The 27,055-nt window shown below is 42.0% G+C and overlaps 1 protein-coding gene across 2 annotated transcripts; it reads left to right on the forward strand.

Annotated features, from left to right (window-relative positions):
* Window positions 1-730: 730 nt before the first annotated feature.
* GPR137B (G protein-coupled receptor 137B) lies at window positions 731-26,085 on the forward strand. Of its 2 annotated transcripts, XM_085055513.1 has the most exons (8): window positions 731-1,230; window positions 7,336-7,461; window positions 9,890-9,939; window positions 14,762-14,984; window positions 18,763-18,916; window positions 20,912-21,036; window positions 23,832-23,956; window positions 25,478-26,085. In XM_085055513.1, exons 1-8 carry the CDS (start codon window positions 862-864, stop codon window positions 25,587-25,589), a joined length of 1,284 nt encoding a protein of 427 aa, XP_084911639.1. In that variant the 5' UTR covers window positions 731-861; the 3' UTR covers window positions 25,590-26,085. The 2 variants fall into 2 exon arrangements, with proteins under 2 accessions (XP_084911639.1, XP_084911640.1); XM_085055514.1 differs by lacking the exon at window positions 7,336-7,461 and having other exon boundaries at window positions 735-1,230.
* The last annotated feature ends 970 nt before the right edge of the window (window positions 26,086-27,055 follow it).

The following is a 27,055-nucleotide window of genomic DNA, read 5'->3' on the forward strand; positions in this document are numbered from 1 at the left end:
ATTTTGTCCCAAGGGCACATCTGCACACTTGTGAGAAGGTGTGTCTGGTCAGCTGTTTCCACACTGATGGCACACATAACAACGAAGAAGAAAAGAACCTGTAGCTGCATGTATCCCTTGGTGAATTTAGATATTTAGGAGCTTTATTTGTTCCTGTATATGCTAGGTTTGGAAGTCCTGATGTGCCTTTTCTCCTATTCTAATGAAGTATCTTATAAGAAAAAGAAAAAACTGAATGCATTAGATTTGCTGAGCAATTGTGTATTTCTTTATAAACACAAAGCCAAACTGAGCTTTTACAGCAATGCAAAGCCAAGCTGAGCTGGTACAGCTTACTACAGCAGTTTGAATTTCATGGGTACTTGAAGGTGCTTAAAATGATTTCTAACAAAATGCAGCTAAATGAAATACTTGTAAAACAGGAAACAAGACCCCAAAAAAATCCGACAAAGATATTATGTGGCTGCCATTAGGAAAATGTCAGGTACTTGCTTCTTGTAGAAAATAGAACACAACTCGTTTAAAATCCAGATAATTTTCCTTTGGAAAAAAATTAGCAGTAAGCCATTCAGGGGCTGCTGGATTTCTTTGTTTCTTAAGGATGGCAAAGATTTGTGCAGAGACATCAGCAAAGAGCAGCTTTCTGAGCTGTTCCCTGCCAATTGCTGACAAAGGCAGTCCTAATGAATCATTCTGAATTGTGATCATGTGCTACCAGCCCACAGTGAGCTGCCAAAGAGGAAGTGCAGCTTGTTTTCTTTCATTTTCTTGATTCCTATGCTGTAGGAAGATGAAAGGAGAAGGAGGAGGAGGCAACAGCGGCAGCCAAACTTAAATAATTCAGACGATTCCCGATATCAAATGGAGGCCGCTGAGTGGGACCCACTGAAAAATGACACCCTTCCGCCGACCCTGACGCCAGCTGTCCCTCCGTATGTGAAGCTGGGCCTGACCATTGTATATACTGTTTTTTATTCACTGCTTTTTGTGTTCATCTACGTCCAGCTCTGGCTGGTCCTTCACTACAGGCACAAGAGGTTCAGTTACCAAACTGTCTTTCTGTTTCTGTGCTTGTTTTGGGCCTCTCTCAGGACAGTGCTCTTTTCATTTTACTTCAAAGACTTTGTCACAGCAAATTCTCTCAGCCCCTTCATCTTCTGGCTTCTCTATTGCTTCCCAGTCTGCCTCCAGTTTTTCACCCTGACCCTGATGAATCTTTACTTCACACAGGTAAGCAACAGATATTTGGTTGATTAAATCTAACAGAATGGTAAATCCTTAGTATGTAAGCATCATGAGAAAAATGTAATTTATAAATGTACCTTTGCAATGCAAAAAGCAAATTCCAGTTGTTTAGTTGGGTAGTTTAACTTTTGGTCTATATGCAAGTGATCAGTGTTACAATGAAAACAGAGCCTGAAGTGATTACTGTGAGAATATCACTTGTCTACTGTCTATAAAATGGGTGTCACCTAATTTAAAGGTTGGAGAAAAAATGTACAGAAGAGCTTGGAATTTGGATACCCAAAATGTCATTTTATTATTATGCTTTATTATTGTTATTAGACTTTATGACCCTTTTGGCTTACCAGGCTTTGTCTCTGTGTGCAGTCAGAATTGTAATTTCTGATTTTGCCAGCAACAGCCCCCTGCTCCCAGCTTTTCATAAGTTAGCTAACATGTTTCTGGGTGAGATTTCTATTACGTGTGTAACAATTATAACTGTTGATCGAGTCCTGCTGTGGGCCCAAATTCCTATAGCGATCTGTATTACAAACAGCTTTGGCTCTGGACCATGTTAAGTGCTGTAGAGAGATACACCCTCTACTTCCAGGACTCTCTGATGTAAAAGTAAATTAGCTGTATGGTGGAGTAAAGGAAACAGTATCTCCATTTCAGGAGGAGGTCTTGAGAGTGTATCTGCGCCACGGACAGCGAGGAAGCCAAACGAGTTAGGCTGCACAGTGCTCCAGGTTTTTGCAGCTAGAATTGCTTGGAAATATTTATGGTGAGCTTGGGTATCTTGCACTTGGCTGAAGGATAGGATATTGGCATGCTGAGGCAAAGAAAGGTTGCTGGGCTTGCCTAAGATCTCACAGGAAGCTTGTAGGAGGGCAGAGACTGGATTCTTTATCTGCTCAATCCCACTGTAGTGCTGGATGCCAAGCCTGCACTCATGCGGCCCTGATCAAAGTCCACTTTCCCAGTGCAGGAGCTGTTGGTCAGGAGAGCATCAACAGCCCTGGAAAACACCAGACAGTGCTCAGGATGCTTTGGGTATTGCTGTGTGCCCCATTTGGAACCAGCTCGGTGGCAGGGGCTGGTGCTTCTGTAGTCCCCATGGTGTTTAACAGTGCCCTGTAGTGATGAGAGACCTTATCAATTCTGAAGAGCCCGACTGGAGACATAAGGCTCCTGGTAAGGGCTGCTATCCCATAGCTAAAAAAGCAGAAATGGTAAACATGACAGCTGTAAGAGGACCACTTGAGTTGCAGAGGATATTATATACTTAGAACCACATACCCAGTTTTGTGCCTAGGTTTGCTTTTATGGATTCAGTGTCTGAAACACCTGTTAACTCATCCCACTCCACTCCCCAGTACTTGAGATATATTAAGGGACTACAGGAACCTTTCATCTGCATCCGACTCAAATCCAGCTCAGGCATGTGGTGACCTATGCTTTATCCCGTAGCTATTGTGAAAGTCATTTGATAACTGTGCAGTTTCCCAGGGCCAAATGTCCGTCACCACACCGTCCATCCCTTCACAGTGCTGGGACTAAGTCATAGCCTTAGGTCAGACTCTTCCCTCAGACACACATGTAGGGCTACTGTGGAAGTCTGGAGGCAGAATGCAGCATCCTGGCTCTTGGCCAGGCAAAGCCTGGACTGGTGCAAGCACAGAGGGGGCACAGCAGTCTGTGCAGTAGAGTGTCAGCACTCAGGAGGCTTAGTAATGTTCCTTTTTTCTAAGGAAGACCTAAAAAGAGAGCACACAGAGTGCACACATATGTCCTTTTAACTTTTTTTTTAGCATTGTTGTCTGATAGCGTTCAGGAAGTACAAGTCAGTGTCTGGAAACAGAAAAAATGCTAAGGCTGTTGGTTCTGCCTTTGAGACAGAATTCCTGCTTTGTCATCCTGAGTCCTCATGATCTTCCTCTGAGCCCATCCGAAAAAGAGTGGAAGAGTTACCTGTCTTGAAGAGCTGTTGTGAGGCTTTTGAAACAGTATTTGCAAGGGACTTTCAGGGTTTGTGATGTGCGTCAGTGTCTTTAAATATCTTGGGCCACTGTAGACAGACATAAGATTAGTATTGTTGTTTGCTCTGGAGCTAGCTGCTGTCAGTGAAATTTCATCTCAAATACATCCCCAGCTGAAACAAAGGTTTAAGAAATACAGACGCAGCCATTGTATGAATATGTGACACAGAATAAGTGCATATAATTTTAATTCACTGTTATTAATTCTTTACTTCTAACCATTAAAAGGTGGTTTGGCTTGAAATTCAGCATCTTGTATTTAATGTGCATCTAGCTTTCCACAGCAGGCAAGCAAGAACTAGTGTGAAAGGGGTGGAGAGAGAAAATTTTGGTTTTAGTAATGGCTTATAACTTCACAGACCTGTTTAGAAACAACTTTCATCCTTTTATTCTTTAGAAGGCAGGCAAGGAGGGTCTGCAGCTGCTTCTCAGTGCATGAAACCCTACTATTTCACTGGTGCTTAGCTAGAGAGAAAGAAGTGATCTGTATCTAGTATAGGGACAGAGCATTGGAAGAGACCCTATGAGTCTCTGGAATTCATAGCACATGGAATTCATAGCACATGAATGGTGGGTACAGCACCCACCATTTCTAACTGTGGCACTGCTAGGGAAACTTTCAAACGTAGATGTGAGAAGAAAAAAAGTGATTCAAAAATATTACAAATCCTCCTGGCCAAACAAAAATAACTCATTTGGCAAGTGCCTGAGGGCATTTTTTGGAGTAATAAGCACCTTTGAACTTGACAGAAAGTTAGCCACAACTATTGTCTTTTTTAATAGGTATCCCAAAGGAATAGGGAATTTCAACTGTGTTTTTTATGTGTAGCAAGATAAATAAGCCCTGATGACATCAGCACAGCAGAGTTTTGTTCCCAGACTTGAGCATCAGCAGCTGCAGCAGCAGAAGCTCTAGTGTGTTGGGGTGGGTTGCTAAAACAGGGGACCTGTGAACAAAAGGGAAGTTAGAATCAAAATAGTTTGACTCAAAACAAGGGACCTTTGCATTAAGAGCCAAGTTCAGGGCCCTCTGTCTAAGTTTTAATGCCCTATTTAGGGCAGAATAGAAAGGGTGCTGCAGATAAGGCTTATATAATATTAGTTCCTTTTAAAGATCCCACACTGGAGAAAATTAATGTAATTTCTAATGGAATAACTAAATCTATTAGAATTTATTAATCCTGTGTCTGTATTCATTCTCTTCTAAAGAAAAATAATAGTGTGATCTAGCCTCTCAGGAGGGTAGACCCTCTGCCTACTTGGAAATCCTTAAAATAAGTCTCAAATGAAGATGAGATCCAGTGGCACTTTTGTAAAGCTGTAGCACAACACCAGCAAGTAACTGCACTTTACCAAGCCAGAGCAGCTCCCTGATCCTGATCCATCAGATAGGGAGCCAAAGTCCCTTTCCACCTACAGAGACCAAAAATCCCATAGATATGCTTGCCTCACGTGTGCAGCTTCCAAGGGTTTATTTTGCTGCTTAATATTATATTTTCCATTTTAAAGTGGAAAAGACTGTGAGGATCCCAGGATTTGGGTACTCTTTTATTTATGTCCTGCTTACCTAAATCTTCCCTGCTCCTGACAAGGGGACGCTGAGGTGAGTCCTCAGGCTTTACAGCTGCTGCTGTGGGCAAAGGAATAAAGAGGCTCTGGGAAATAAAGCAAGTTGCCCTTTTTGGTGCATGTGAGGGGTGGGCAGAGAAGGACTTGTTTCACTTTGTCCTGTTTGCTCAGATTTTGCGTTTCCCTGGGGAATAGAATACAATTGAAGCAGGAGGGAGGCTAGGATGAAGGGTTACAGACCCAAAGAGCAAGGTCAGGGCCAAAGACCATGAACTATAAATTTCACTGAAAATCCCAGGCCTCCCCTGTGGCCAGGGCAGAAAACAGTTTGGTGGGCTCTAGATTTTGTCATCAGGTTGGGAACTTCTCCAGGACCCAGGGAAAGTAGTGCTGAGCTAAAGAGCTGTGAGACAGTATGGGTGGAGAAGGCTGGTGGGCAGATTTTACCTCTCCTTCCTCTTCCCTAACCATCTTCCCTTTTCTTTGGCATCCAGACTGAGAAGCTTACCCTGCCTCCCAGGCAGTGCTGATAAAATCAGGGACTTTCAAATGAAGAGAAGTTGGGTAGAGTAAGACAGTTCAGAGGCGAGCTGGCCATGCCAGAAGTGCATGGCAGGGTGGCGTGAAAACAGCACAAGGCTTTCAGAAAGTTTACATGTGGAACCAGGGTACATGTTAGCTCTGGGAGGAAAGCTAAGAAAATTTCTCATTTTCTAATTACTGAGGATAGTGTTTCAGAAGTTCTCACCACAAAGAGAACAGAGAGGGCTTTTCATTTACGAGAACTTTCATTTTATTTTAGCAAAAGTGAATAAATCATACATTATAAAGGTTATTATAAATTTAAAACATGCTTCAGATGTACATAGAACTACATAGGGGTCTAACTACATCTGGTAAAGCATCAGCAAATGTTTGCTGTAAAACGTTGCCCTTAGTATTGTACCTACAGAAGACAAATTGCAATTGCATATTGGCTGGCTGTCAACATCTGACATGAAGAACGAGGTCATTTGACTTAGAAAATAATTTGATAGGAAAGCTATACTCAAAAGTTTACTGTGGCTGTCAGTCCCGCAATCATCCCTGTCCTTCTAGGACTATTTTTACTAATTTATGGAAGACTGAGTACAGTAGTGGGTCATCTTGCCCATTTCTGTAGGCCTTACAAACTGTGTAGATTTTAGAGAGTAGAGGGAAAAGTTGCCTATTTTGGAAAATCTGATCAAATGAAAGAATGAACACGGAAGAAAGAGAGAAAGGGGAAGGAGGGCCTGGAACTGGAAGATACACAGCAGAAGAAAGGTATCTGTGCTGCTGATGAGGGGCTCCTGGTCTGCATGAGGCTCTGGTATATTTTCAGGTTTCAAGGGGAAGTTTGCATGAAGTATGACAGAGGAAGAGAGGGACTGTGGTGAAAGGAACTGGGAAGGTAAAGTGCATGCTATGTTTCTTACGGTGTTTTTGAAATGAGAAGTGGTAAATAAAGGTGAACTTAATTCCTATGCAGAGGGCCAGCTTGAGACATATGCAGGCATTTGCCACATACCTGAGGCTTTTTGGTAAGCTGAGCTGTAACTCCTGTGAATGTGAATTGATCAGCTAGCACAGGAGGTACAGTAGAGGCTTGTGCCAGCCATGACATCAGGTCAGCTAAATCAGAGCATGGACATGAAAATTGCTCCAGGGAGATTTTTTTTTTTTTTGCTTCAGGATTATTTGACTTCTCTTTGACAGCTGTTTCACTGATGCTTATAGAGCCAAAGTGGCTCCTGATGAACTTTGATAACCGTAGCTGGAACCCCCACCAGCTAAAACAGCCTGGCCCTGTCTGCCTGCTCTGCTGCCCAGCAGCTCTGTAGAGCTCTCTGCAGCCAAGCTGCTGATGGGTCCCATGCCATCCTCACTCCTGGGGCCTGGTAAAATGTCTCTAAGGTCAGCTGTTTACATCAGTTCCTGCAATGGGAATTTTCCCTGGCTGTATGAAGAGATTTTTAGAGTCCTTTTGAACTGCTGCAGTTTCATATGCCAGACATATACCTCAGGGGAGTGGAGGAGGGGGTGTGAGAATCTCGTTTGAGGTTTCCAACCCTTTGGCAGAAACAGAGAGTAAAAACAGGATATTTCTCCTTCAAAGAACAAGCAGAAGGGGAAATAGTTTTAAGACAAAAAGCTAACCCTTTAGACGTAAGAAAATTAGCAAGGATTTTCACTGTGTTTTCATGGTTACTGTTCATCTCGGGGCTCTCTGAAAGATCTTTTTAAAAGAGCCTGCTCCCTGTTTGCTGTTTAGTCTATTCTTAGGAATAGTCTGGTTTGCTCTGGTTTGCTGGAAGACTTGCTTAGATGACTCAGATATTGACTGGAAGCTTTCTCAACACTGCTGCGAGGAGGGGCCATTGAGCAACCAGTCTCTTGAGCTAAACGTCTGCTAAAAGCAAAAAGCTGCACCCACGCGTGTAAGGTATATTGAGATCAGCTTCTGACATCCTTACTCCCACAGAACAACCCTTTATTCCATGGCAATCACATTGCCTCCAGCAAGGCTACTCATGAACTGAGGCCCCATCAGTGTTTAAGAAAAAGTGGCAGAATCTGGCTGCCTGTGCTCCTGCCTAGCAGTGAATTGGTAAGAATTCTCCATGCCTTGTACTGTAGCTTTCATTCTATATAGCACTTTTTTTTTTTTTTTGGTACAGTATTTATTTTCTTTCTTAATGGTCATTTTGCTCTGAAAATTTCAGAACATTTTTCACCTGGGACAGGTTCACCAAATGTAGAATCACAGTAACAGTTGTTTTGGTGATCTTGAATCTTGAGATCCTGTCAGATCTGCAGCAGGAGCATCACATTTGGTTTTTCCTGAGTTATCCATGGACATTTTGCTGGGTAGTGGTCTCAGGTTGGTTTATGTGACAGGACTGCTTTATGACTTAATAGGGATGAGTACATCATTTTTGGGGAACCACTGAAGATAATATTTAGGAACTTGACATTTGCCAGGTTTTGTGAGCCCAGGACAACTCATTGCCCACTGAAAATTGCTTGTCTTGTGAGAGGCTCTGAACTCTTCTGTTCTGTGCAACTCCTGAAAGGTGTCAAAATTAACAGTACAATATGTATAAGTGCTACTCACAATAGGTGAGGATTGTGGAATTGTCCTAGAAACAAGGATTACTTGTTTAGTTTCACTGAGGTCAGGAATCTGTTCAATCCTACTTGCTCACAGTCTCTTCCAGAATAAGCAGGGTAGGCAATAAATCTTGCACAAAAAGTATCTGGGAGGTATTTTGAACCTCATCTATTCTCTAAAAGTGACTGCTATTCTTTATGCACCACAGAAGTGCAGAACATTCACAAGCCCCTTGTACCTTTCCTTTCAAAAGCAAGTAAGTAAAACAACATAAAACTTCTTCCTGAACTCCAGTGAGATTTCACAAACCAGGAATTTGGAGACTGATTCACAGAAATCTTCCATAAGAGATACTGCCAGAGATGCTATCTATTTGAAAACAGTATCAATGGCTGCAGAATATTTTTAGAGACATTTTTCCCCCCAGGTTTTCAGTTATATTCTCAGTTTGCTGAAAAACTCAGTGTTCTCTCCTGCTTCAGCTAGTGCTAAGCAGGCTGATGCATCACAAAAATAATTTCCATGTCAAGGCAGCTGCTTATGGTGAATAGGAGTTAAATGACAAGTTGTTCCAGGAGCTCTGGAACAAGTAGAGCCTGATTTTCTCCAGATCTATGTCTCATGATTGACTCTCAGTTGTTCCCATAACTAGAGAATTTCTTGCAATATTTTTCTATGCAGACTCTCTCATATTGGGTGTTGTGTAGAATCATTATGTGGGGGTCTCCTCACAGAGGACATATACTAGATAAATTTATGGAGTTCCTTGTTTCTTTTGAGTCATTGATTTTTAGAAGGGTGGTAAAGGATCATGTCTTTGATTCTTCAAGCATTTTCCCATCAGTTTTCTGAAGTATTTTGAGATTAGTAAAGGATACATTGACAGGCAGACACTTGTCTACAGACACACTGGGATCATGTAAGTCCCATTTCCTTGGGAAAGCATAATAATCATAGCAAATATTATGCAAACATTACTAAAGGGCATGCAAAACCAAGTTAAATGGAATAAGATAGGATAACTTGAGGAGAAAGTGATTAGGAAACAACCCAGAATAAGTCATACAACATGGGGGTTTTTGTAATACTAGTAACCAGTGTGCTTTGGTGTTGGTTTACATGAACATTTGTAAACTGAGTTTGTTTGGAAAACCATGCTAGCTTCTAAAAAAGCAGCAATACTTTCCTGTAATTCTTTAATAAATATGGTACAAAATATGGTAATGTATTTTTGTATAATTTCTGATGGTGGTTAAACACCTGTGACTGATGGCATCTGGCTGCATTACAGAAAATTTGTCAGTATTTTATCTCTTCTGTTACAGCAAGCTAACTGATGGGCCTGAGCTATCTCTCTGTAAAAGCTCATATTGTAGTATAGTGAAGAGATAGTCATCAGAAGCTAAATAATAGCTCAGAGTAAAATAATGAGTTTGGCTCTCAATGGCACCTTTTTGGCAACGTAACATGAATGGAAATGTATTGGTCTTAAATTCAGGCTAGGACACTATGGTGGGCTTTTCATGGGAACAGAGCATCAAACCTTGTGTGAGCTGATCTATGTAAGAGACATGCACTGTTAGGTCATGTAAGAGCCTATAATAATTTCCCTGTATGACTATACTGGCATTAATCCTCTTGTTAATACTGTTATGAAGGGCCTTATTCCTAAACCAGAGTAAGTGAAAATAATAGTGTAGACAATTTGTATACAAGTGCACCTGATCACCTGCTGAGTGGTTCTAGTACTTTGCATAGAGCTTGCCTTCCCTTGGTAAGCAATCCGTGCAAATCTGTTATGTAATGAAACCTGTCATTACATTTCTTGTGACCTGTAAGACAATATTGCTGTGAATCACAGCGTCCTTCTTTACTGACATGTATGCTATGTTTGATGTGATTTTTTTGTTTGTTTGTTTTGCAGGTGATTTTCAAAGCTAAGTCAAAATATTCCCCAGAGCTACTGAAATACAGGTAAGAACTATGCAGGCATTCAATGTGGTAAAGAAGAGCATCCGTGCTGTTTGAGAAACACTTTTTCTAATTTGTGGCACTCATATCTCAGCTATTCATATTTGTATACCAGTGTTTTATGATGATGGTTCTGAAGCCATCTTCTTCCTGTGACCTTTAGGATGTCCTGTGTCCTTTCCCAAAACAAGGATCTTTTTAGACAGTCACATATTTCAAAGGCAAATATTTCAAATGCAAGCAGAGAACACCCACCCTGGGGATTTGTTTGCTGGTTCTTAACATTTGTATTTCTAGGTAAATTCAAAGCCAGTGCTGAAGAAGCAGAGTGATGTTTTTCTTTTTTTTGACAGGAATGCGTGGGAGTGGGTATGTTTTAACCTCTGAGTTCAGTGGTAACAAAAGTCTTAAAAGATTTGGGAAGATGAGAGATGGGTTGTGAAGGGAAAGAGCTAGAGAGAATGGATTCAATTTGATGATGTGTTCGGGAGCTTGTAGATAACCTCCCCTGACTGCCTAGGGTTGACGTTGTGGTAAGTTTGCATTTAGGTGGAGAGAATTCTTTGGCATCTTGTTGAGGAGAAGAAGCTGACAGGAAGTATTTGAAAGAACCCCAAAGGGGAGTACTGTCCAGAAAGCTAAGGAAGAGCTCAATAAATTAGTGTTTGTTGTGGCAATGCTTAAAAGTCTCAGTTGGGCAATGTTGTTTAGGAGTGGGGAGAGAGAGGTTGTCTCCATTCTAAAGAAAGAACTTACAATATTAATTCAGGATAGGAAAACAGAATAATTTGAAACTGCAGTCTGACTTGTTACTTGCTGAGTGTTAGGAGAACAGGGTACTGTGTCAACAGGGCAAATATTAACATTGTCCTTGCCCTAGAAAGTTTGTTATCCTACTGGGTTTTGATACAACTTGTGGGGCAAATCATTTGGACCACGCTTCAGGAACCTTGTTTGGTATAATGGCACTACAGTGGGAGCAGGCTTGGAGTGGGCAATGCTTGGGCTGGTGAGGGCATGGGAAATGCAGGGTGTGATGGCTGACTCAGGAACGTGGGCTCCAGGCTGAACTGCAGCTTTGAACCCCCCTTTTGCACTCTGGTTTCTGTGGGCAGAAAATCCAGGAGTGTGGGCTGGCAGACAAGCAGAACACAATCCAAGCAGGTCCCCCCCAGTGCAGGCGTGCCTGGCCCTGATGGGGAGCACAGACATGAGAAACAAAGAGGATTACTTTGCACACAGCCTGAGCTGCAGGTCAGGCTGGTACAGAACTGTCTGGGGAAGGGCTCCTGCATGGCTTTAGAGGTGAGAGGTAGGTGCTTTGAACCTAATTTCTTACTGATGCTTGTGGCAAGGCTCTATTCCTGAAAACTGCTTGAAAATGTCTTCCTTGAAGCACAGGGAGCTTGTGATATTTAGTCAGTGTCTATGAAGTGACTACATTAGCACCCTGCATATAGCTCTCGGGGCATTTGTGTTCCTAAATACTAATGTACTGTGGCTAGAATTACTCATTATCCTCCCCACAACAGCTCCATGTCAACCCTGACTCTTTTCTATTGGATTTCTAACACAAATTCTTGGATCTGGTCTAACTTTTTCTTTCTTGTTCAGCTCTGTTGGTAAGGGGTTTCAGCTGTATTTTGTTTTAATGTCTGGATGTCTTTGCATGAATGTGGTTAGTCTGTCTAAAAGAGCTGTCTTAAAAAAGCTGACCTCGTTTCCTATATTACAGAGGGCAATTGAAGTGGTGTAGTATGTGCACACCCACAGACGAGGTTCTGAATCATTGTAACGAGTTCGTGAAAGAACGCAGACTCACAGGGTGGTTTGTGTTGGAAGGGACCTTTAAATATCATCTAGTCCAGCCCACGTCTCATGGGCAGGGACATCTTTCATTAGATCAGGTTGCTCAAATCTGAGGGAGAGATGGATGATAGAAAAATGCAAGGCCTACAGATGGGTCTGGAATCTGCACTTAGTGAATCTGATTTTTCTTCACTACTGAATATCTACTTTTTGATTTTTCCCCTCATTTTCTCTATGTCAGACCTTATTGCGTGGCATTGTCATTTTTGCAATAGATAATGGCAACATAAATGGGGCAACTGAGAGGTAGGACTGTCGTCTATGTATTGACACAGGTCTCAGAAATCTGAATTATTTCAGATTAAAAAAAAATTATAAAATCCTGTCAGGGATCTAGAATCTTAATCAAATTTTATTCAGCGCAGCCTTCACAATATTAGTAAAAGAGCTCAACGTGAAGCCTGTGCTGGCCCAACTTCATATTTACACAGTCCTTCTGCATGTATCCCTGGGCTTGGGTATTTCTTACTGTCACTGGGTTTGGATGAGGCTTGCAATGCTATGTGTACATGTCTTGTTATACACAGGCCTCAGACACTTCATGGTTTCAGAGGAAACCACATACAAAATGCAGTAGTTTCAAACAGATTTTCTTGTTAAACAAGGCAAAGCTCACTGCATTTATCTGAGGTTTAATTTTTAGCTTGGAAAAAAACTCATGGGTGCATTCAGCCTGACACAGAAAGAACAGAACACTCAGGCATGTGTCTTCCCCAGCCAAACCAGATTACACACAGCTCCTTTAAAGACTTGTCCCAAAGTGGGGATTAGGCACAAAAGTTCACAATTTGAACTTTTGCTTGCACTTTCACTGGTGCAATCTGGAAGCGCCTCTCCTGCCCTGCCTTTCTGTTTTCTGTAAAACTCCATATGCTTCATGCCTTATAGGTGCCCTTGTAGTTGAATTGTAAAGATTGCCTTTAATCTGCTGAAACCCTAAAACTTCCCCTAGAGAGACAGCCTGCATCTCCATCAGTGCTTATCCATAAATTCAGCAACAACGCTTCTATTGTCGAATCAGACAGCCATTTCCTCAGCCACATCATGTTAATAAGGGGTTGGAAGATCATTCTGTGAAGAGCTGCACAACTGACTGGCCATGACAGCTCACCCTGGCACATATGGGAGTGTGTGGGCACAAGAGTGTGACAGTGCCTTTTTTTGGGGGGGTTTTTTTGGGTTTTTTTTTGCTAAAGTCTGCAAAGAAGGAGCCCGGTGGCCTGGAAGCCTCTCAGCCTTGCTGGTTGCAAGCCAGCTTGATGCTGCATGCCAGCATGCAGGCTGTGCTGCAGCACAAGGTGCTTCTGGCTAAGGTGAGCAAAAGGAGAGTGTGTACTTACTGTCCCACAAGCAATGTAAGAGTGTGCCTTTCCTCATAAGCCCCCACAAGGGGATTAGAGATGGGACTTTGGGAGGGGAAGGAAAGGAAGACACGTGACCTCTATTTTAAAACTTGTGAGGTAATAATAAAAGCTATGAAATGTTCAGAGGAAACTGTGTGAGAGAGGAGCTTCAGGACCGCAATGCTTCCAGCATTAGACTGTGAGGTTTAAAGGAACTACCTCCAGCTGCTTATCCTAAAAACAGAGCCCTGCCCTGGAAAGTTAAGAATGAGCACAATCTTCCTGCTGAGAGGGAATTTCCGTGCCTGGCAAGGGAAAAACAGCATCCTTGCTCACTGCCAGATATAGCTGGAAAGAAGGGCATTGATTCATAAGCTTTTAGGCTTTCAGTTTTCCCTGTAACATATTTAAAGTGTTTCAAAGGTATATCTCCTCCTTTCTTGCCCTCTGAAAAGAAGCCAGCTATGCTTCAGCTTTGTAGCTGCATTGACGCTAACCCAAAAGAATATGAATGTGTGAAAGGGAAAGATCCCCACTGGGTAAAGTATTTTTAAACAATCAGAACTGGATTCCTCAGGGACAGTCTGTATGTTTGTTGTCAGCCAATTTCAAAGTTCCCAACCGGCATGAAAAGCTGTGGCCAAAACCTCTTCTTCAGTGACTACAGATTATAAACCTTATCAGTAATTGCCTTGGTCAGGAATAATAATGAACTAAGCAAATACCTGAAATGGAAACATGCTTTTTTTTTGTTTTTTTAAGTGGAAAGCCCCACAGTTCTGTGTAGGCATAAAGAAGAATTGGAAGCAGTTTTCCTTGATTATGTGGTATACTTACATTGTAGGTATCAGTGGTGGATAGGTGGGAAAAAAACCATATGGATAAAAACAGTCCAACTCCTGGGCTTCTGTCTGTCACGTTTCAATTCCAGGTCTGCTTCTGTGGTTTTTCAGGCTTTCTCCTGGCCTAGATGCCAAGATGCCAACCCAGAATCAATATGCATAGTTAAATTTCTTGATGTTTCTTTCACGAGGCTGGCCACGAGCAAGTAGTTTAGGAAAAGAGACAGAGAGGGATGCTAAGGAACCAGTAACTTGTAGATTTTTCCTGCTGTTAGCTACTTCCCTAATTTAATATGAAATCTTATGGCAAATATTAGCAGTCAGTGATGCTTTATATTGCAGTGGTAGTGTAGTAAAACCCGGGTCAAAACCAGTCCATTCCAGGCAACTCAACCTTTGGAGAGGCTTCTCCTGTCAGTGAGTAGGCAGAGGGTTTGTACTGTATATGAAGTGCACAGTCTAAGCAGGTATATGAGATTTTAAGTAGTTTGCAAGAACTGTGCTGGTGTATATCTGCTGCAGTCTTCCATGTTTTGCTGCTTGATATTAGCTAGATATTAGCTTGTTGTGTAACTCTAAAAACAGGTTTGAAAAGAGCTAGGTTAATCTCTCCAGCAATCTGGAGCACTTTGATTTTGGCTCAGGCAGCTGGTTACTCCGTCAGCTGTGCAGCCCAACGTGCAGATTTAATTTCTCAGAGTTCAACTTCTGTCTCACAACTGACACTTGCTGAACAATGGTGCTAAAACTGTTTTCTTCTCACTCTCCCAGGTTGCCCCTCTACCTGGCTTCTCTTTTCATAAGTCTCCTGTTCCTCTTGGTGAATTTAACATGTGCAGTATTGGTGAGGACACAGAATTCAGAGAGAAAAATCATTGTCTCTGTCCGGGTGGCAATTAATGACACATTGTTTGTGCTGTGCGCTGTTTCACTCTCCATCTGCCTGTATAAGATCTCCAAGATGTCTTTAGCCAACATTTACTTGGAGTCCAAGGTAAGGTATTTTTCAGTTCTTTTCAAGAACCTTCTGAGATACAAGGGCAGTGTGAGGCAAAGCCACACAGTTCTTAGATCCCCTGAGAGCCAGAGGCCGTAAACATAACAGCCTGCACTTGGCTGTTCCTGTTCAATATATGAATTAAATATTAAGTGGTAGCAAGGGAGCTTTTGGTTAAAACCAGTGATCCCAAATATGTATTTTTGAGGCAGATTTTGCAGAGCTTATTGGCTGGAGTTTCTCACAGCTCTTTTTCAAGTGGATACTGCTTTCTCCAAGTCCTTTGTCTGAAGACCACTTCATTTCAGTATTGCTACATAGAAGTGGCCTATAATTCAAAATCCTGCAGCTTGTGAAATCACTGACCAGGTTAACTCTTTAAGGTAGCAGCATGCTGATGATAATCCAGACAAATAAATATGAATTTCCCTTTGTACATTTGCATATTCTTAGATATAATATTCCTATAGATGAGAGTGTGTTTTAAAAGACTGAATACATCATAACCTAGCTGAGGAAAAAGGGTAAAAAGTGTGTCCTATTACTCTACAGGATGTTCTTTAAAAACATATTGTTAGGGTTACATCTTTGGACACATTCAGTGGTCAAGGAGCTGGGTGGCATCACATAAGCATGAAGTGTTTATTATAAAATCAGTGAAGAAGTTTTGTATCTATAAATAATGAAACAGGGCTTTCAAAGTCCTTGCATTTGCAGTAGACAGTTACATCTTAAATTATGAGTTTAACCAGTAACACATTGCCATTACCACAACAAATCCTTAAAAAATCTAAGTTTCAGCTGCTATTTAGAAAACCTTATCATGAAATTCCTCTCTCCATTTACTTAATCAGATGAAATAAGTACACTTCCTGTTTAATCAAATCTGGCTGTACTGCACAACAACTAAAGGTTCAGGGCTGAATAGCAGATTTAAAAACACAGCTTAGTTTTAGCCCTTAGTTGACCAAAGGGCACTGGCAATGGATTATTTTTATTAGTAAGAAAGGTTTTTTCTGCTGCAAATCACAGGAGCATAAATCTGTGACAAAGCAATGTTAACCTAAGGGAGGCATTGATTCTGTTTTTGTTTGGCTTTAGTTTTGTTCTGTTTTTTCCTCCTGCAGGAAACCCTTCTTTTCTTCAAGCTATTTCACAAACCCAGAGTGTCTAACATTATTTCAGGCAGGAAAGGACGGAACACTCAGCTGATGAAAGGTTGAAGGTGGAAATAAGAGCTAAGGAGAGCTTTGATCCACCATTCTGACTTGAAACAGGAGTGCCTCTGAGGACTTGCAGTAGGGTTTGACTGCACATACTTTAGGGATACAGATGACTGCAACTGGCAGTGAATAAAACATCCTGTTTTTATCTGCTACTGTTATGCCAAAAAAAACTAGTTAGAGAATAAAAATCAATTCTCTGTAGTGATATGACAGAAATAGTGTTGGAAATACTGCATGCTCTGTGGTCCATGTAGGTAGGCACTAGAACTGGCAGCCTTTTATTTGCATCTCCCATCTGCTGGCACATATTTTCTGACCTCATATGAAAACACATTCATATCCATAACCTGGCATTGGGAACCATCATGGTACTCTGTGCCAGGCCATGCTAGCACCAAGGAGGGGCACAGCTCTGCCCTTAGGTGCTGACTTGGGCCAGTTCTGTGCTGGCCAAATGCATCATGTGGTGTGACACACTACCAGCTTGTGGCTCCCCTTTTTTCTGCCGGGGCCTGTGACTGAAAAATTATTCCTCTGGATTTAGTTTCACTGCTGCCCTCTCCCTTCCCCAAACCACTAAGTATATTTGACTGGAAGCAAAACCAGGACACTTTTATCCCCTTTTTTGTTTGGTAGGATGGAAGCTTGTTAAATCTCTACATATTTAGCTATTAACCATTAAAGAATGACTGCTATGTAAGGAAATCTACACAGGGAAATACCAACCCTGTTCTGCTCTTTGCTTCTGCTATCCCCAGTCTGTAAATGCTACTGAGCTGGGATATGGTATGTGCCAGTCAGCAGCTTCTCTCTGCTCTCTCACCCTCAGTTTCCATGACAGCATCATTGACTTGTTGGTATCGAAGGAGAACAGAGAAGTGCCTAGCAAACATTTCCTCTTTAAAGCATTTCCTGCTTGCTGGTATATTGCCTCAGCTTTTGCCACTGCCTGCTATGGATCTGGCTTTAAATCCTGAGTAGCTTCAGTCTCTTGGCTCACTCCTGACATGGCTGCAGGTTATGGCCTCGTTAATGGTGGTGTTTCTAGGCTGTTGTAAGCTGGAATTCAGAGACATTGACTGCACTGGGTATTTTTGGAGTCTGGCTGTTCCCTGAATCAATGTTATTTTGCTGGGAAAAGAGGCAAGCCTGTTTTGCCCAAGCTTTTTTACATACTCCCTGAGCTCCTCTTAACTTTTGCTCCCTGGGGAGTGCAGACTGAGAAAAGCTTCAGGGTCAATAGCCAGCAGTGTGGGTGAGCAGCACTGGAGCCCTGGTAGTCTCCTGAAGTTCGGGAATTCAGGACATGGTGGCTTGGTGACTTGCCCTGATGCTTCACTAGCCCTTCTGCTATAATGGCTCTACCCACCACAGTGCTTTGAACCTCTGCCCTTTGGCTGCAAACCTGGAAGCAGACTGTGAACAGAGGGAATGGGATGCAGACTTTCCAGTCTCCTGCACTGGTTTAAAAGATCCTGTGGCAGGGAAGAGCAAATTCTCTCTTGGCCTCTCTCACACAGATGAAAGAAGCCCATCCTCCTGGTGTGGGTCTCTTCCAGCAGAGAGAGAGGGCAGGGCTAGTGAAGCAAATGACTGCAAGGCAACTTTACCTCTAAATGCACACAGCACTTTAACCCATCTTTCCTCCTTTGGCTGTGCAAGGCACTATTCCAGAGCCAATTACAAAGAATTTATTTTGAGCTTCTTTCAGAGCCAGCTCCATTTTTGTACATTGGCCTGCCTCTGTGATCAGACTCTCACAGATCCCTGTAGCCATTGCTCCTGGATTCCTTCATTCCTTCCTGCTACAACTCCTGTGCTGGTGTCTTAGCCCCTGACAGTGACCCTCCCCACTTGACACAGTGGTCAGGCACTTACTCCTCTCACTGGATCAGGCTCTTTCCCCTGCTCTGTCCAGTTTTTTCTCTAGGGCTCAGGAACTGTTCCCACTTGCAGTCCCATTTCTCCCCTTGTGCCCAAGCTGCCGCTCAGACTGCCCTGCCATGGTCACTCTACCCATAGGCTGTGCTTCCACTCTGTCTCCTCTGTGTTGACATTAGCTAAGGCAGGATGTTCTGTTCCTGTCTGTGCTGTGTTTAACTGCTGACTGTTACGACCTGCTCTGTACTTGGGGAATTGGTGCACAGCAAGCAGTTGTAAAAAGATGCAAGGTTGCATCATGCTAGCCAGCCTCTGACACAGGATGCTCTGTAGCTAATGCAGAGCTGAAGGCTCAATTCTGTTGCTCCACCTGATACCAAGTGTGGTTCTTATGTGTTTTCTTGCTCTGAAAATAGCACTTGTAAATAAAATGCAGAAATTAGTCACAGCCCATCTTGGTAAGGGCTGGGATTGCTACCATTGCCTGGAAACCATGTTCTGATAAAATACAGGAATATTCATATTACAGGATATACTGACCAAAGAAGGGAAGACAAAAAGTCAATTGCATGAGACAAGAGTAGCATGACAACCCTCAAAGTCCATGCAAAGCAGTGTTTTTCTCAGCTTCCCTTATGAATAATAACCTGTGCTTAAATCTCTTCCAGGGCTCATCTGTCTGTCAGGTGACAAGTATAGGAGTGACTGTTATACTACTTTATACCTCACGAGCATGTTACAACTTGTTCATCTTATCGTTTTCCCAAACCAAGAAAGTAAACTCTTTTGATTACGATTGGTACAACGTGTCAGATCAGGCAAGTATGAAAATACTGGCTAATGAGGAAACCTCATTCTCTATCTGATGATTTATTTCCTAATTCCTGTCATGAGAGGAATAAATGTATTTTTAAAAAATATTTTCTTTTATTCAAGGCACTAAGATGGTTTTGCCCCAGGAATACAAATTTCTGGTCATTTTGGTGTAAGGATAAAAACTCTAGTTCTGTACTAAAAGAAAGAAGTAACCACTAGCCAAGTAATTGTTTCTTAAATCAAACTTTTATTTACCTTGATTTTATTGTCAAAAGAAAGAGCACCTTTTATTAAAACAGACAGGTATTTTGTCCATTCTAAACAATGTATTGTACTTAGAGAAGGAGAGAAACAGTACTTGATTCCACTGAAATGCTCAATTCTAACACATCATAACATCTCCCACTGCCATGCAGGGCTGTGGTTATTTACTTTAATTCTGGCATTATCATGATAATTTCTGTAGTTTGAGGATAAGGCTATGATTCTTCCCAACCTTTAATTTCAAGGGACAATTAACATTGAAAACTAACAGTGATAAAAACACTAAAGGAAATAGCAGGGGATTCTTTGTTGATTTTTATTACATTTCAGCATCCAGCTCCTTTCTCTGCTTTGAATAATATAGTTAGGTCCCAGTATTTTTCTGGCTCCATCAAGGCTAGGCAAAATGGCAGGCCTGGGTCTGGATCATAAGTATCTTCCACTTGGCCTCAAAATCCCAGACACTTGATATCTCCCCCCCAGTCAGCAAGCACCTGCAGACCCAAAGCAGTGTTCCCAGCCACGCAAGGCCTTTGTATTGCCAGGGTGGCCAAACAAACCTGCAGCCATTAACAAGTTTCTGTTGAGCAGTAGGTAAAACTGCTAACAATTAATTACTTACTTCTAACTAATTAAGAAGTAGGTAAAGAATAGGATAGGATTTCCCAGAGGACCTTGTTATGAGTTAGTTGTGTGGAGTCTGTCAAGGGACCTCTGACCAACCCTGCTGCAGTGCAGAGAAGAGTAGTGCAGGTGTTGCCAGTGCAATTAGAACACACAGGTTTAGGCAGAAGGGCATTAGGCTCTGACTTGTCTCCATAATCAAGTGTTTTCCCTCTTGTTGGGGCCTGAAGGATTGCTGCTGCTCCTGTTGGCCCTTGCAGGGGACAGCTCTTGTGCTGACTCCTACAGTCTGGAGTAACAGGGGCTGGTATGGTCAAACTGCTTGGTCCTGTTTCCCCTGTGTAGGCAGAGGTTGTTCATAGGGAGCTCACTGGAATGCTTCTTAGCCCTTGGGTTACTACTATATTTTTTAAACATCTATTCTGGTTTGTGACATTAGGGTTGCATGGATTTTGGGTAAGTTGTTTGAGCTGTGTGTAAAGGGCCTGGAACTGAGGAGTGGGTACTCAATTCGGTACCAGAATCAAAAGTCACTTTCAAAACTTACAGCCCAATATATGTACTGTAGTATTGCCTCAGGTTACCAGTCAGAAACACTTTTCTCTTCTGTACAAAACACATGAAAGGAGAGGATTTGCCCTCTTTAGCTATGGGAAATGGTAGAAATCTAGAGAGAAGATCACAGCTAATGCTGCAATGACAGCAGGGTTATTCAACCTTAGAATGTGCACCAATATGAACAGACCCAAGCCTTTCATTTTTAAAAGCAATGCCCTTGACCGTCGATTGTTCCTTTGTGATTATTCCCAGCAGGAAAAGGACTGGAAAGCTAGTTTCTCATTACCTGCATTTGATCACTTGATCAAATGATTGCTTGCCAGGCTTTTAAGATGGAAAGACCCCTGCATTAAACTGATATTGCTGAAGGAAAGATAGCAGGAGGAGGGAAAGTGTATCCTGCACCCAAGATAGCATATTGATTTTCTTAGTATGCATTTAATCATTAGCCAACTTAATCTGGCTCTACTGAATGGAATTTCTGGCATTGCTTCCTGCATGTTTAAATGAGTTGCCATTTTTTAACACTTTTCTATTTTACTTTTCAACAGGCAGATCTGAAATGTCAGCTGGGAGATGCAGGTTACATAGTGTTTGGAGTGATCCTTTTCATCTGGGAGCTCTTGCCTACTTCCTTGGTTGTGTATTTCTTCCGTGTCCGAAACCCTACAAAAGATCTAGTAAGTGGAATTTGTTGGTGTATTTGTTAGTGTAATGCCCAGGCAGGTCTGAAGGGCTCAGCTACTGAAGGATCTTTTGCTTCTTTACATTCTGACTTCTCTTCTTCAATGTGTCCTAGGCAGAATAAAAGCAACCCAAACTTCCCACTTCTTAATGCTACCTCCTCATGAAAGAAACTCATCAGGTTTATCCAGAAGGATGGCCAGGTGTTTCTCAGGCAGTGTATCTTAAAAATCAAGAACTTTCCTAAATGTAGGGACAATTTCCCATTGAGATAATGCAGTACCTTATTGAAGTCAGTGGAAAAGGAGTTTGTTATCCCAACTTGGTATCTTTCATCATAGAGCAGTGAAAATGGTTGTGTGCTAACTGTTCAACAGGATTATGAAATAATAGATTAAATTATTTCAGCCCTGTACCCACTGAATTATTTCCAAGTCAAAGACCAGTGGCCATAATAAGCACTTGGTGACTTGTTTGCTATTTCAGCAGACCAGAGATTATGGTGTGAGTTGTAAGGATAATTCCCTGCAAGTATCCTTAATATCTAGGTAGTTAATAGATGGACAAGCATCTTTTTGTAGCTGTAGGCAACATCTCCAGGCCTAGCTGGTTGATAGGCACACAGGGAATACCAGACCTGCACTGTGATTACTGAGGTAATATCTCTGTTTCTGAAGGCCACATGAAACCAAAGCTAATATTCCTCAAAAGGGATATGAATGATAAATGCACAAGTGAAGCAAATAGCAGAATAACTTTTTAGACAAGGTGGTAGGTTTTATCCTCATACACACTTTTCAGAGACAATGATAAAGCCAGGCTGAGCAAGAAAGTAATACCTGATGTTGTACAAAAGAAAACTCAAGGATTCCGTGACCATGACCAAAAATATCTCAGCCTCACTCCTGATTAAGAGTTAACCAGGAAAACTGCAAGGAGGAGAAATGTTTTTAAGCACAGGCCAGAGGTCCTGCTCTTCTAAAAAGTGACTACAGAGAGATCCCATTTCATCTGGAGTGAGTTTAGTAATGCTAGACCTGGTGGCCAAGTTTGGATACTGTGTGGGAGAATCACAGAGAATGAAAGTAAGGGATGAGGTCTAATCACTCATTTAAAAAGGCTGATCCCATGAAGTCTTGGAATCCTAATCAAACAAGAGCTCAAATGGAGTCAAACAAGCAGTATTCACTCACAAGTCAAAGAGTATTGCTGTAACACATCTAACATATTTTTGCATTGTGATTTGCAGAAAGCCTTAAATCTCCAGAAAGACACAGTTTGGAAGAGGCAATCAGTGATACCACTTCTTTTATGGGTACCTTTTTTAGGGTAATCATCATCTGCCACAGGGGTTAGGTCAGATATAGATTTTTATCCAACATAAGACAAATATTAAGAGGAAGACCGGAAATAATTGGAACAGAACAAAAGGTGAAGAGACTGCAGTAAGAAAAAACTGAACTTCAGTGTGAGGTTGCCACAAGAGGGAGACCAAGGGCCGCAGGACTTTAGTCTAATGCATTCAGTAGGCTGCTATTTGGCCAGAAAGCATGGGGTTAGAATTAAAGAAAAGCCTCATTTAGTTAAAAAAATCTTAAGTCTGATTTAGTAAAAATCCAAAATATTCTTTATATTTATTAAAAAATCTTGGCAAATAGTTGTTGTTTGGTTTTATGCTTCATTCAGGACTTCAGAAACAATATGTTTGAGTAAGGGCATCCTGCCTTCAGCATTGTTCAATTATGAATTTCCTTTCATATTTGATGATTATAGCCTGTAACGAGCTGTCTGTTGGCTCTGGTGCTGACACAGGGCTACTGCAGCATGTGACCCTTTGCCTTGCCATACCTTGAACCAGACAAATGTTGGAAATGGGGACATGACAGAGATGCACTTAATCTTCATCCTTGTCAAAGTTATTTAACACATAAAATAAAGGGAGACATTAAACTGCTCTGCTGCTTAAGGCCAGAGAGAAGATATCATCCTGGCTTGTGCACAGGCACAGAGAACCCCTGTTCCCTGGGGATGGGAGCAGTAGATCAGTGGACAAGGCTCAGGGGGGTGTTAGAAGTCTCTCTGTGCTGTTTCTGGAACCAAACCGACTTTTTGAATCTTGTAAGGTTTCTGTTTAGATTCACAGGGAAATAAAGTGAAATGCTTTGTAAATGAAAGAGTTTTATGTACACCCCTTTCCCTTTTTTATCCAAGGACCTGTCCTTGGGATTTGACCCTCACAGCACTGTAGGGTAGGTACTGAAATTGCTCAGTGAGGGCCTAAGGGACTTTTCAGACATGGCTTTACTAAGCAGGGTGCCAGGCTTCAACATGACCAGTTCCTGTGGCAAGGGAGGCAAGGCTTCAGGAGGGAGCTTTACCAATGTGGGAGGTAAAAATCAGATCTCTTAAAGAGTTTCATATGGTTCCTTCAGCTCCTTGGCTGCTTCCTCCTGCTCACTTCAAGTCAGCTGGCTAAAAGCATAAAGTGCCCAGGATGGACAAGAATTCAGCAGAAAGGCTAAATGCAGACAAGAAGGTGGTTTGAGAAATGGGTCATGTGTTAGCTAAGAAATAAGGATAAGGAAGAGCTGTTGAGATCAGCAGACTATCACTGTGCTGGTAGAGATGAACAGTAAATGCAAAATTATTTCTATTGTCTTCAGCAAATGCAAAATTGCATATTTTAGTTTGGAAACCAGGAGGTAAGTTGGCAACAATTTCCTCTAGAAGTCAGGCACCAAGCAGTTTACCTATGTGTTGCAAATACTGACTGAGGTTTCCCTTCCTTCAGGCCAATGCAGGAATGGTCCCAAGCCATGGCTTCAGTCCCAGATCTTACTTCTTTGACAACCCTCGCAGATACGACAGTGATGATGATCTAGCCTGGAATATTGCACCACAGGGGGCACAGGGCAGGTGAGATACAAGAGTGAACAGCTTGTTTCCCAAAACAGAAACTGGAGGAGGAACTCTGACACACTACAGAAGACTGATGTCAATTGTCTAGCTGCGATTGTCACATAAATCCCAGCAGGGTGAGGGGAAGCAAATGGGGAAACTGAAGTGGAAAGGCAGCACTGAGTGACTGTAGGAGTTCAAGCACCCCATAGAAAATACAAAGAGAATGAAAATGGTTTCATAATTTAAGAATTGTAACAACATGCTGCTCTTTGAAAAACTTGAGTCAGAACTTTGGGTTGCGTATTTCACCTTCTGTTTCTTCCCAGAGTGGCTTCAGAAGTGCCATTTACTCATTCAAGTGTGTGAGTGAGCAAGGCTACCTAGAAAAACAGCTGTCTCCTGGCTCAGGGAGAGCAGGGAAAAGCTCGACTGCACAGGCAGGAGCTTGTGACGGTGGTAGAGAGAAGCCTCTCAACTTAGGTGCCCTGTAAGATAGCTAAATGTCTTCTTGAGAGTGACCTGAAATGGAGTATCCTCTTTCACACGTGTTGAAAGCTTAGGAAACTCTTCGGAACTGCTGAAATCCCACACAACCCAGAAATGGCACGAAGATCCTGTTTTCCCTGTGCAGCTGTGAGGTTTAGGTAAGGATCCCTGTCCAGGAAGGAACATTTCACACCAAGAATGATAGCACCCTATTCAGAGAAGGAAAGGCACTGACAGGACTCTATGCTGTCCTGAAAGGAGTCTCTGGCATGTGTTATTCATTTGCTGTTCCTGTAGCTACACTATATTATGAACAGATTAGTGTAATTTACATTAAAATGCTGGCTAACTTGCTAACCATAGTTAACACACCCAGATCTAGTTCTTGTCACTCATTCAGATTAGACTGCTGTGAGCCCAGACCACGGCTCAGTAAAGTTGCACCCTCACTATTTACAGTTACCAATCATCCCATTCCTGCATTAATTAGTTTTTCACATAGTAACGAAGCTTGGTATCCAGCCTAGAGCCAGAGGCACCCTCCCTTCTCCACGGAGCTGTCAGGGAACCAAGCCACACTGGAAACACACACACAGCTCCCAATGGGACCACATGTATTGTCAAATCAGCCACATGTATTGTCTCATGCTGCTCTTGGGAGAAAACACAGCATGCCAGAGCTGCAAACCACATCCTGGTCTCTGGGACACAGACACAGGAGGTTTAGATGTCTCTCTGAGAGGTTTTTGCAGTGCCAGGACTTGGCAGGGATGAGCAGCACCACTTCAGGGATTTTCAAACACCTTATGGAACAGCAAATCAGAAAGGAGAGGGTCTTCAGTGAACCAGGAGAATCAAGAAACAGATAATGAACACTTGGGCCAAAATAATTGACAGATCAGAAAAATAAATAGCTGCCTGAAGCCCTGGCTGGGGATTTATTTTATTTTTGCACGTCAGCATGAGAACTGCCTCTACTCCCCACATTCTCTAACCAGGTGTCTACAGAACCAATTTGCCAGTCACTAATTCTTCTATTTTCTTTCTAAGTTTCTCTCCAGACTACTATGACTGGAGCCATCAGAACAACAGCTTCATGGCTTACATAGGATCCCTCCAACAAGATCCAGCACTGGACACAGACCGGCCAAGCCCTATTTAACTTCAATCAACTACAGCATTCTAGGACATTCCAATATTAAAACCAATGTTATGGAAAACAAAGCTTAGCCACTTTTCTTCAGCTTTTGGTTTTTAGAGATTTTCCTATGCACACATAAATGAAGAACCTTGCCATGAGCTTTTCATAGTTCAAGGAGAAGCATAAGCTAATGATTTAAACCTTGAAGACTGTTCCAATTAATACCTTGTTCCAAGCCATGGTGTTTTGGCTTTGAATAGAGTTGTTAGAAGGTATAATTTAATCATTTTTATGCTCATTTTAAAAGAGCAAATTCATGAAGTGAAATGGCATAATTATTTTCTAAGTATTTTTATTTTTACACTGTGTATATAGTTAGAAATACATGATTATGATCAATATACTGTAAACACATGAATAGATTTTTCAAATGCATGACAGTTGCAAATCTTACATGCACATAAAAGCCTGTAAGGAAAAAAATATCAACCCAATTAAATACTGTCTTTTCAAGTCATTGCTATGTTCTCAGAGCACAATTTACTCTTTGCATATCCCTGCTTACTCAGTGGCATGACAGTTGGAAGCTAGAAGTCATCTGTACCCTGCATTCTTCTAAGAAAGTGGAAAAAAAAAAAAGTATCTTTTCAGCAGCTCTAGGGAGAGGTCTCAGAAGAGATGGGCATCTGCTCCAACTGGAGCATTGTGATCTGCAAAACAAGCTGAAAATTTGTATGCTTGAAAAATTAAAGCTATGCAATCATCTTCATCAGTCAGACCCAGGTATATTATATAGAAGTCAAATACCTCGCCAGGGAGAGGGATACATAGAGCAGTACATACTTGTTTATTTATTTATTAAGAACTTGGGAACTGCAGTGTGGGAATAGACAAGAGCCAGGAGTACATAAAGCAGAAAAACCTCAAACGTGCCTTTCTGCATAATGAGAAAGCCAGCAAAGCTGTGCTTCAGCCTTGTATCTTCAGGGATAAATGTAGTGCATTGCAGGGAAAAATGGTGGATAATAGACCATTCCAGGATGTGACATGGCAGAGAGAGCAAGCCTAGAAGTAATTATTACTAATCTAAGGCAAACAGGAACCCTGACTCTACTTCAGGGCTTTTAATTGTGCTCAGTGCTCAACCTTTAAGAACTCTGCTTCCCCAGCATGTCTTTCTCCCTACCTATGTGAAACAAATACTATTACTCTATCCACATTTCCCCAAGAAAAGAACATACTACTTCTAGTAATCTTTACTTCTATAGTAGTATTCCAGTTGAGGTGTACTACAGCATTCCCAAATGGTGGACATGCTTCATGTTTTCCTCATGCCCAGTTTCAGGAAGTAGTTGGGAATTCTTGTGCACATTTCACAGAGAATATGCAGGGTAAAAAAAGAAGAGAGGGGCTGAGCTGATCAGATCAGCTTGAAAGCCAAAGGCAGGGCAGTGCCATACTCCCACATCCAATCTTCCACAGGGTTT

The sequence above is a fragment of the Lichenostomus cassidix genome, chromosome 3 (assembly GCF_008360975.1).
Source record: "Lichenostomus cassidix isolate B80296 chromosome 3, HeHo_3.0, whole genome shotgun sequence".
Lineage (NCBI taxonomy): Eukaryota > Metazoa > Chordata > Aves > Passeriformes > Meliphagidae > Lichenostomus > Lichenostomus cassidix.

What these genes read in the sequence shown, in the direction of transcription:
- GPR137B (XM_085055513.1), top strand. Translation starts at nt 862, where the DNA reads ATGGAGGCCGCTGAGTGGGACCCACTGAAAAATGACACCCTTCCGCCG. An exon ending in TGAATCTTTACTTCACACAG is followed by an intron (nt 1,231 to 7,335) that starts GTAAGCAACAGA and finishes TTACTCCCACAG; the next exon opens with AACAACCCTTTATTCCATGG. An exon ending in CCACAGGGGGCACAGGGCAG is followed by an intron (nt 23,957 to 25,477) that starts GTGAGATACAAG and finishes TTTCTTTCTAAG; the next exon opens with TTTCTCTCCAGACTACTATG.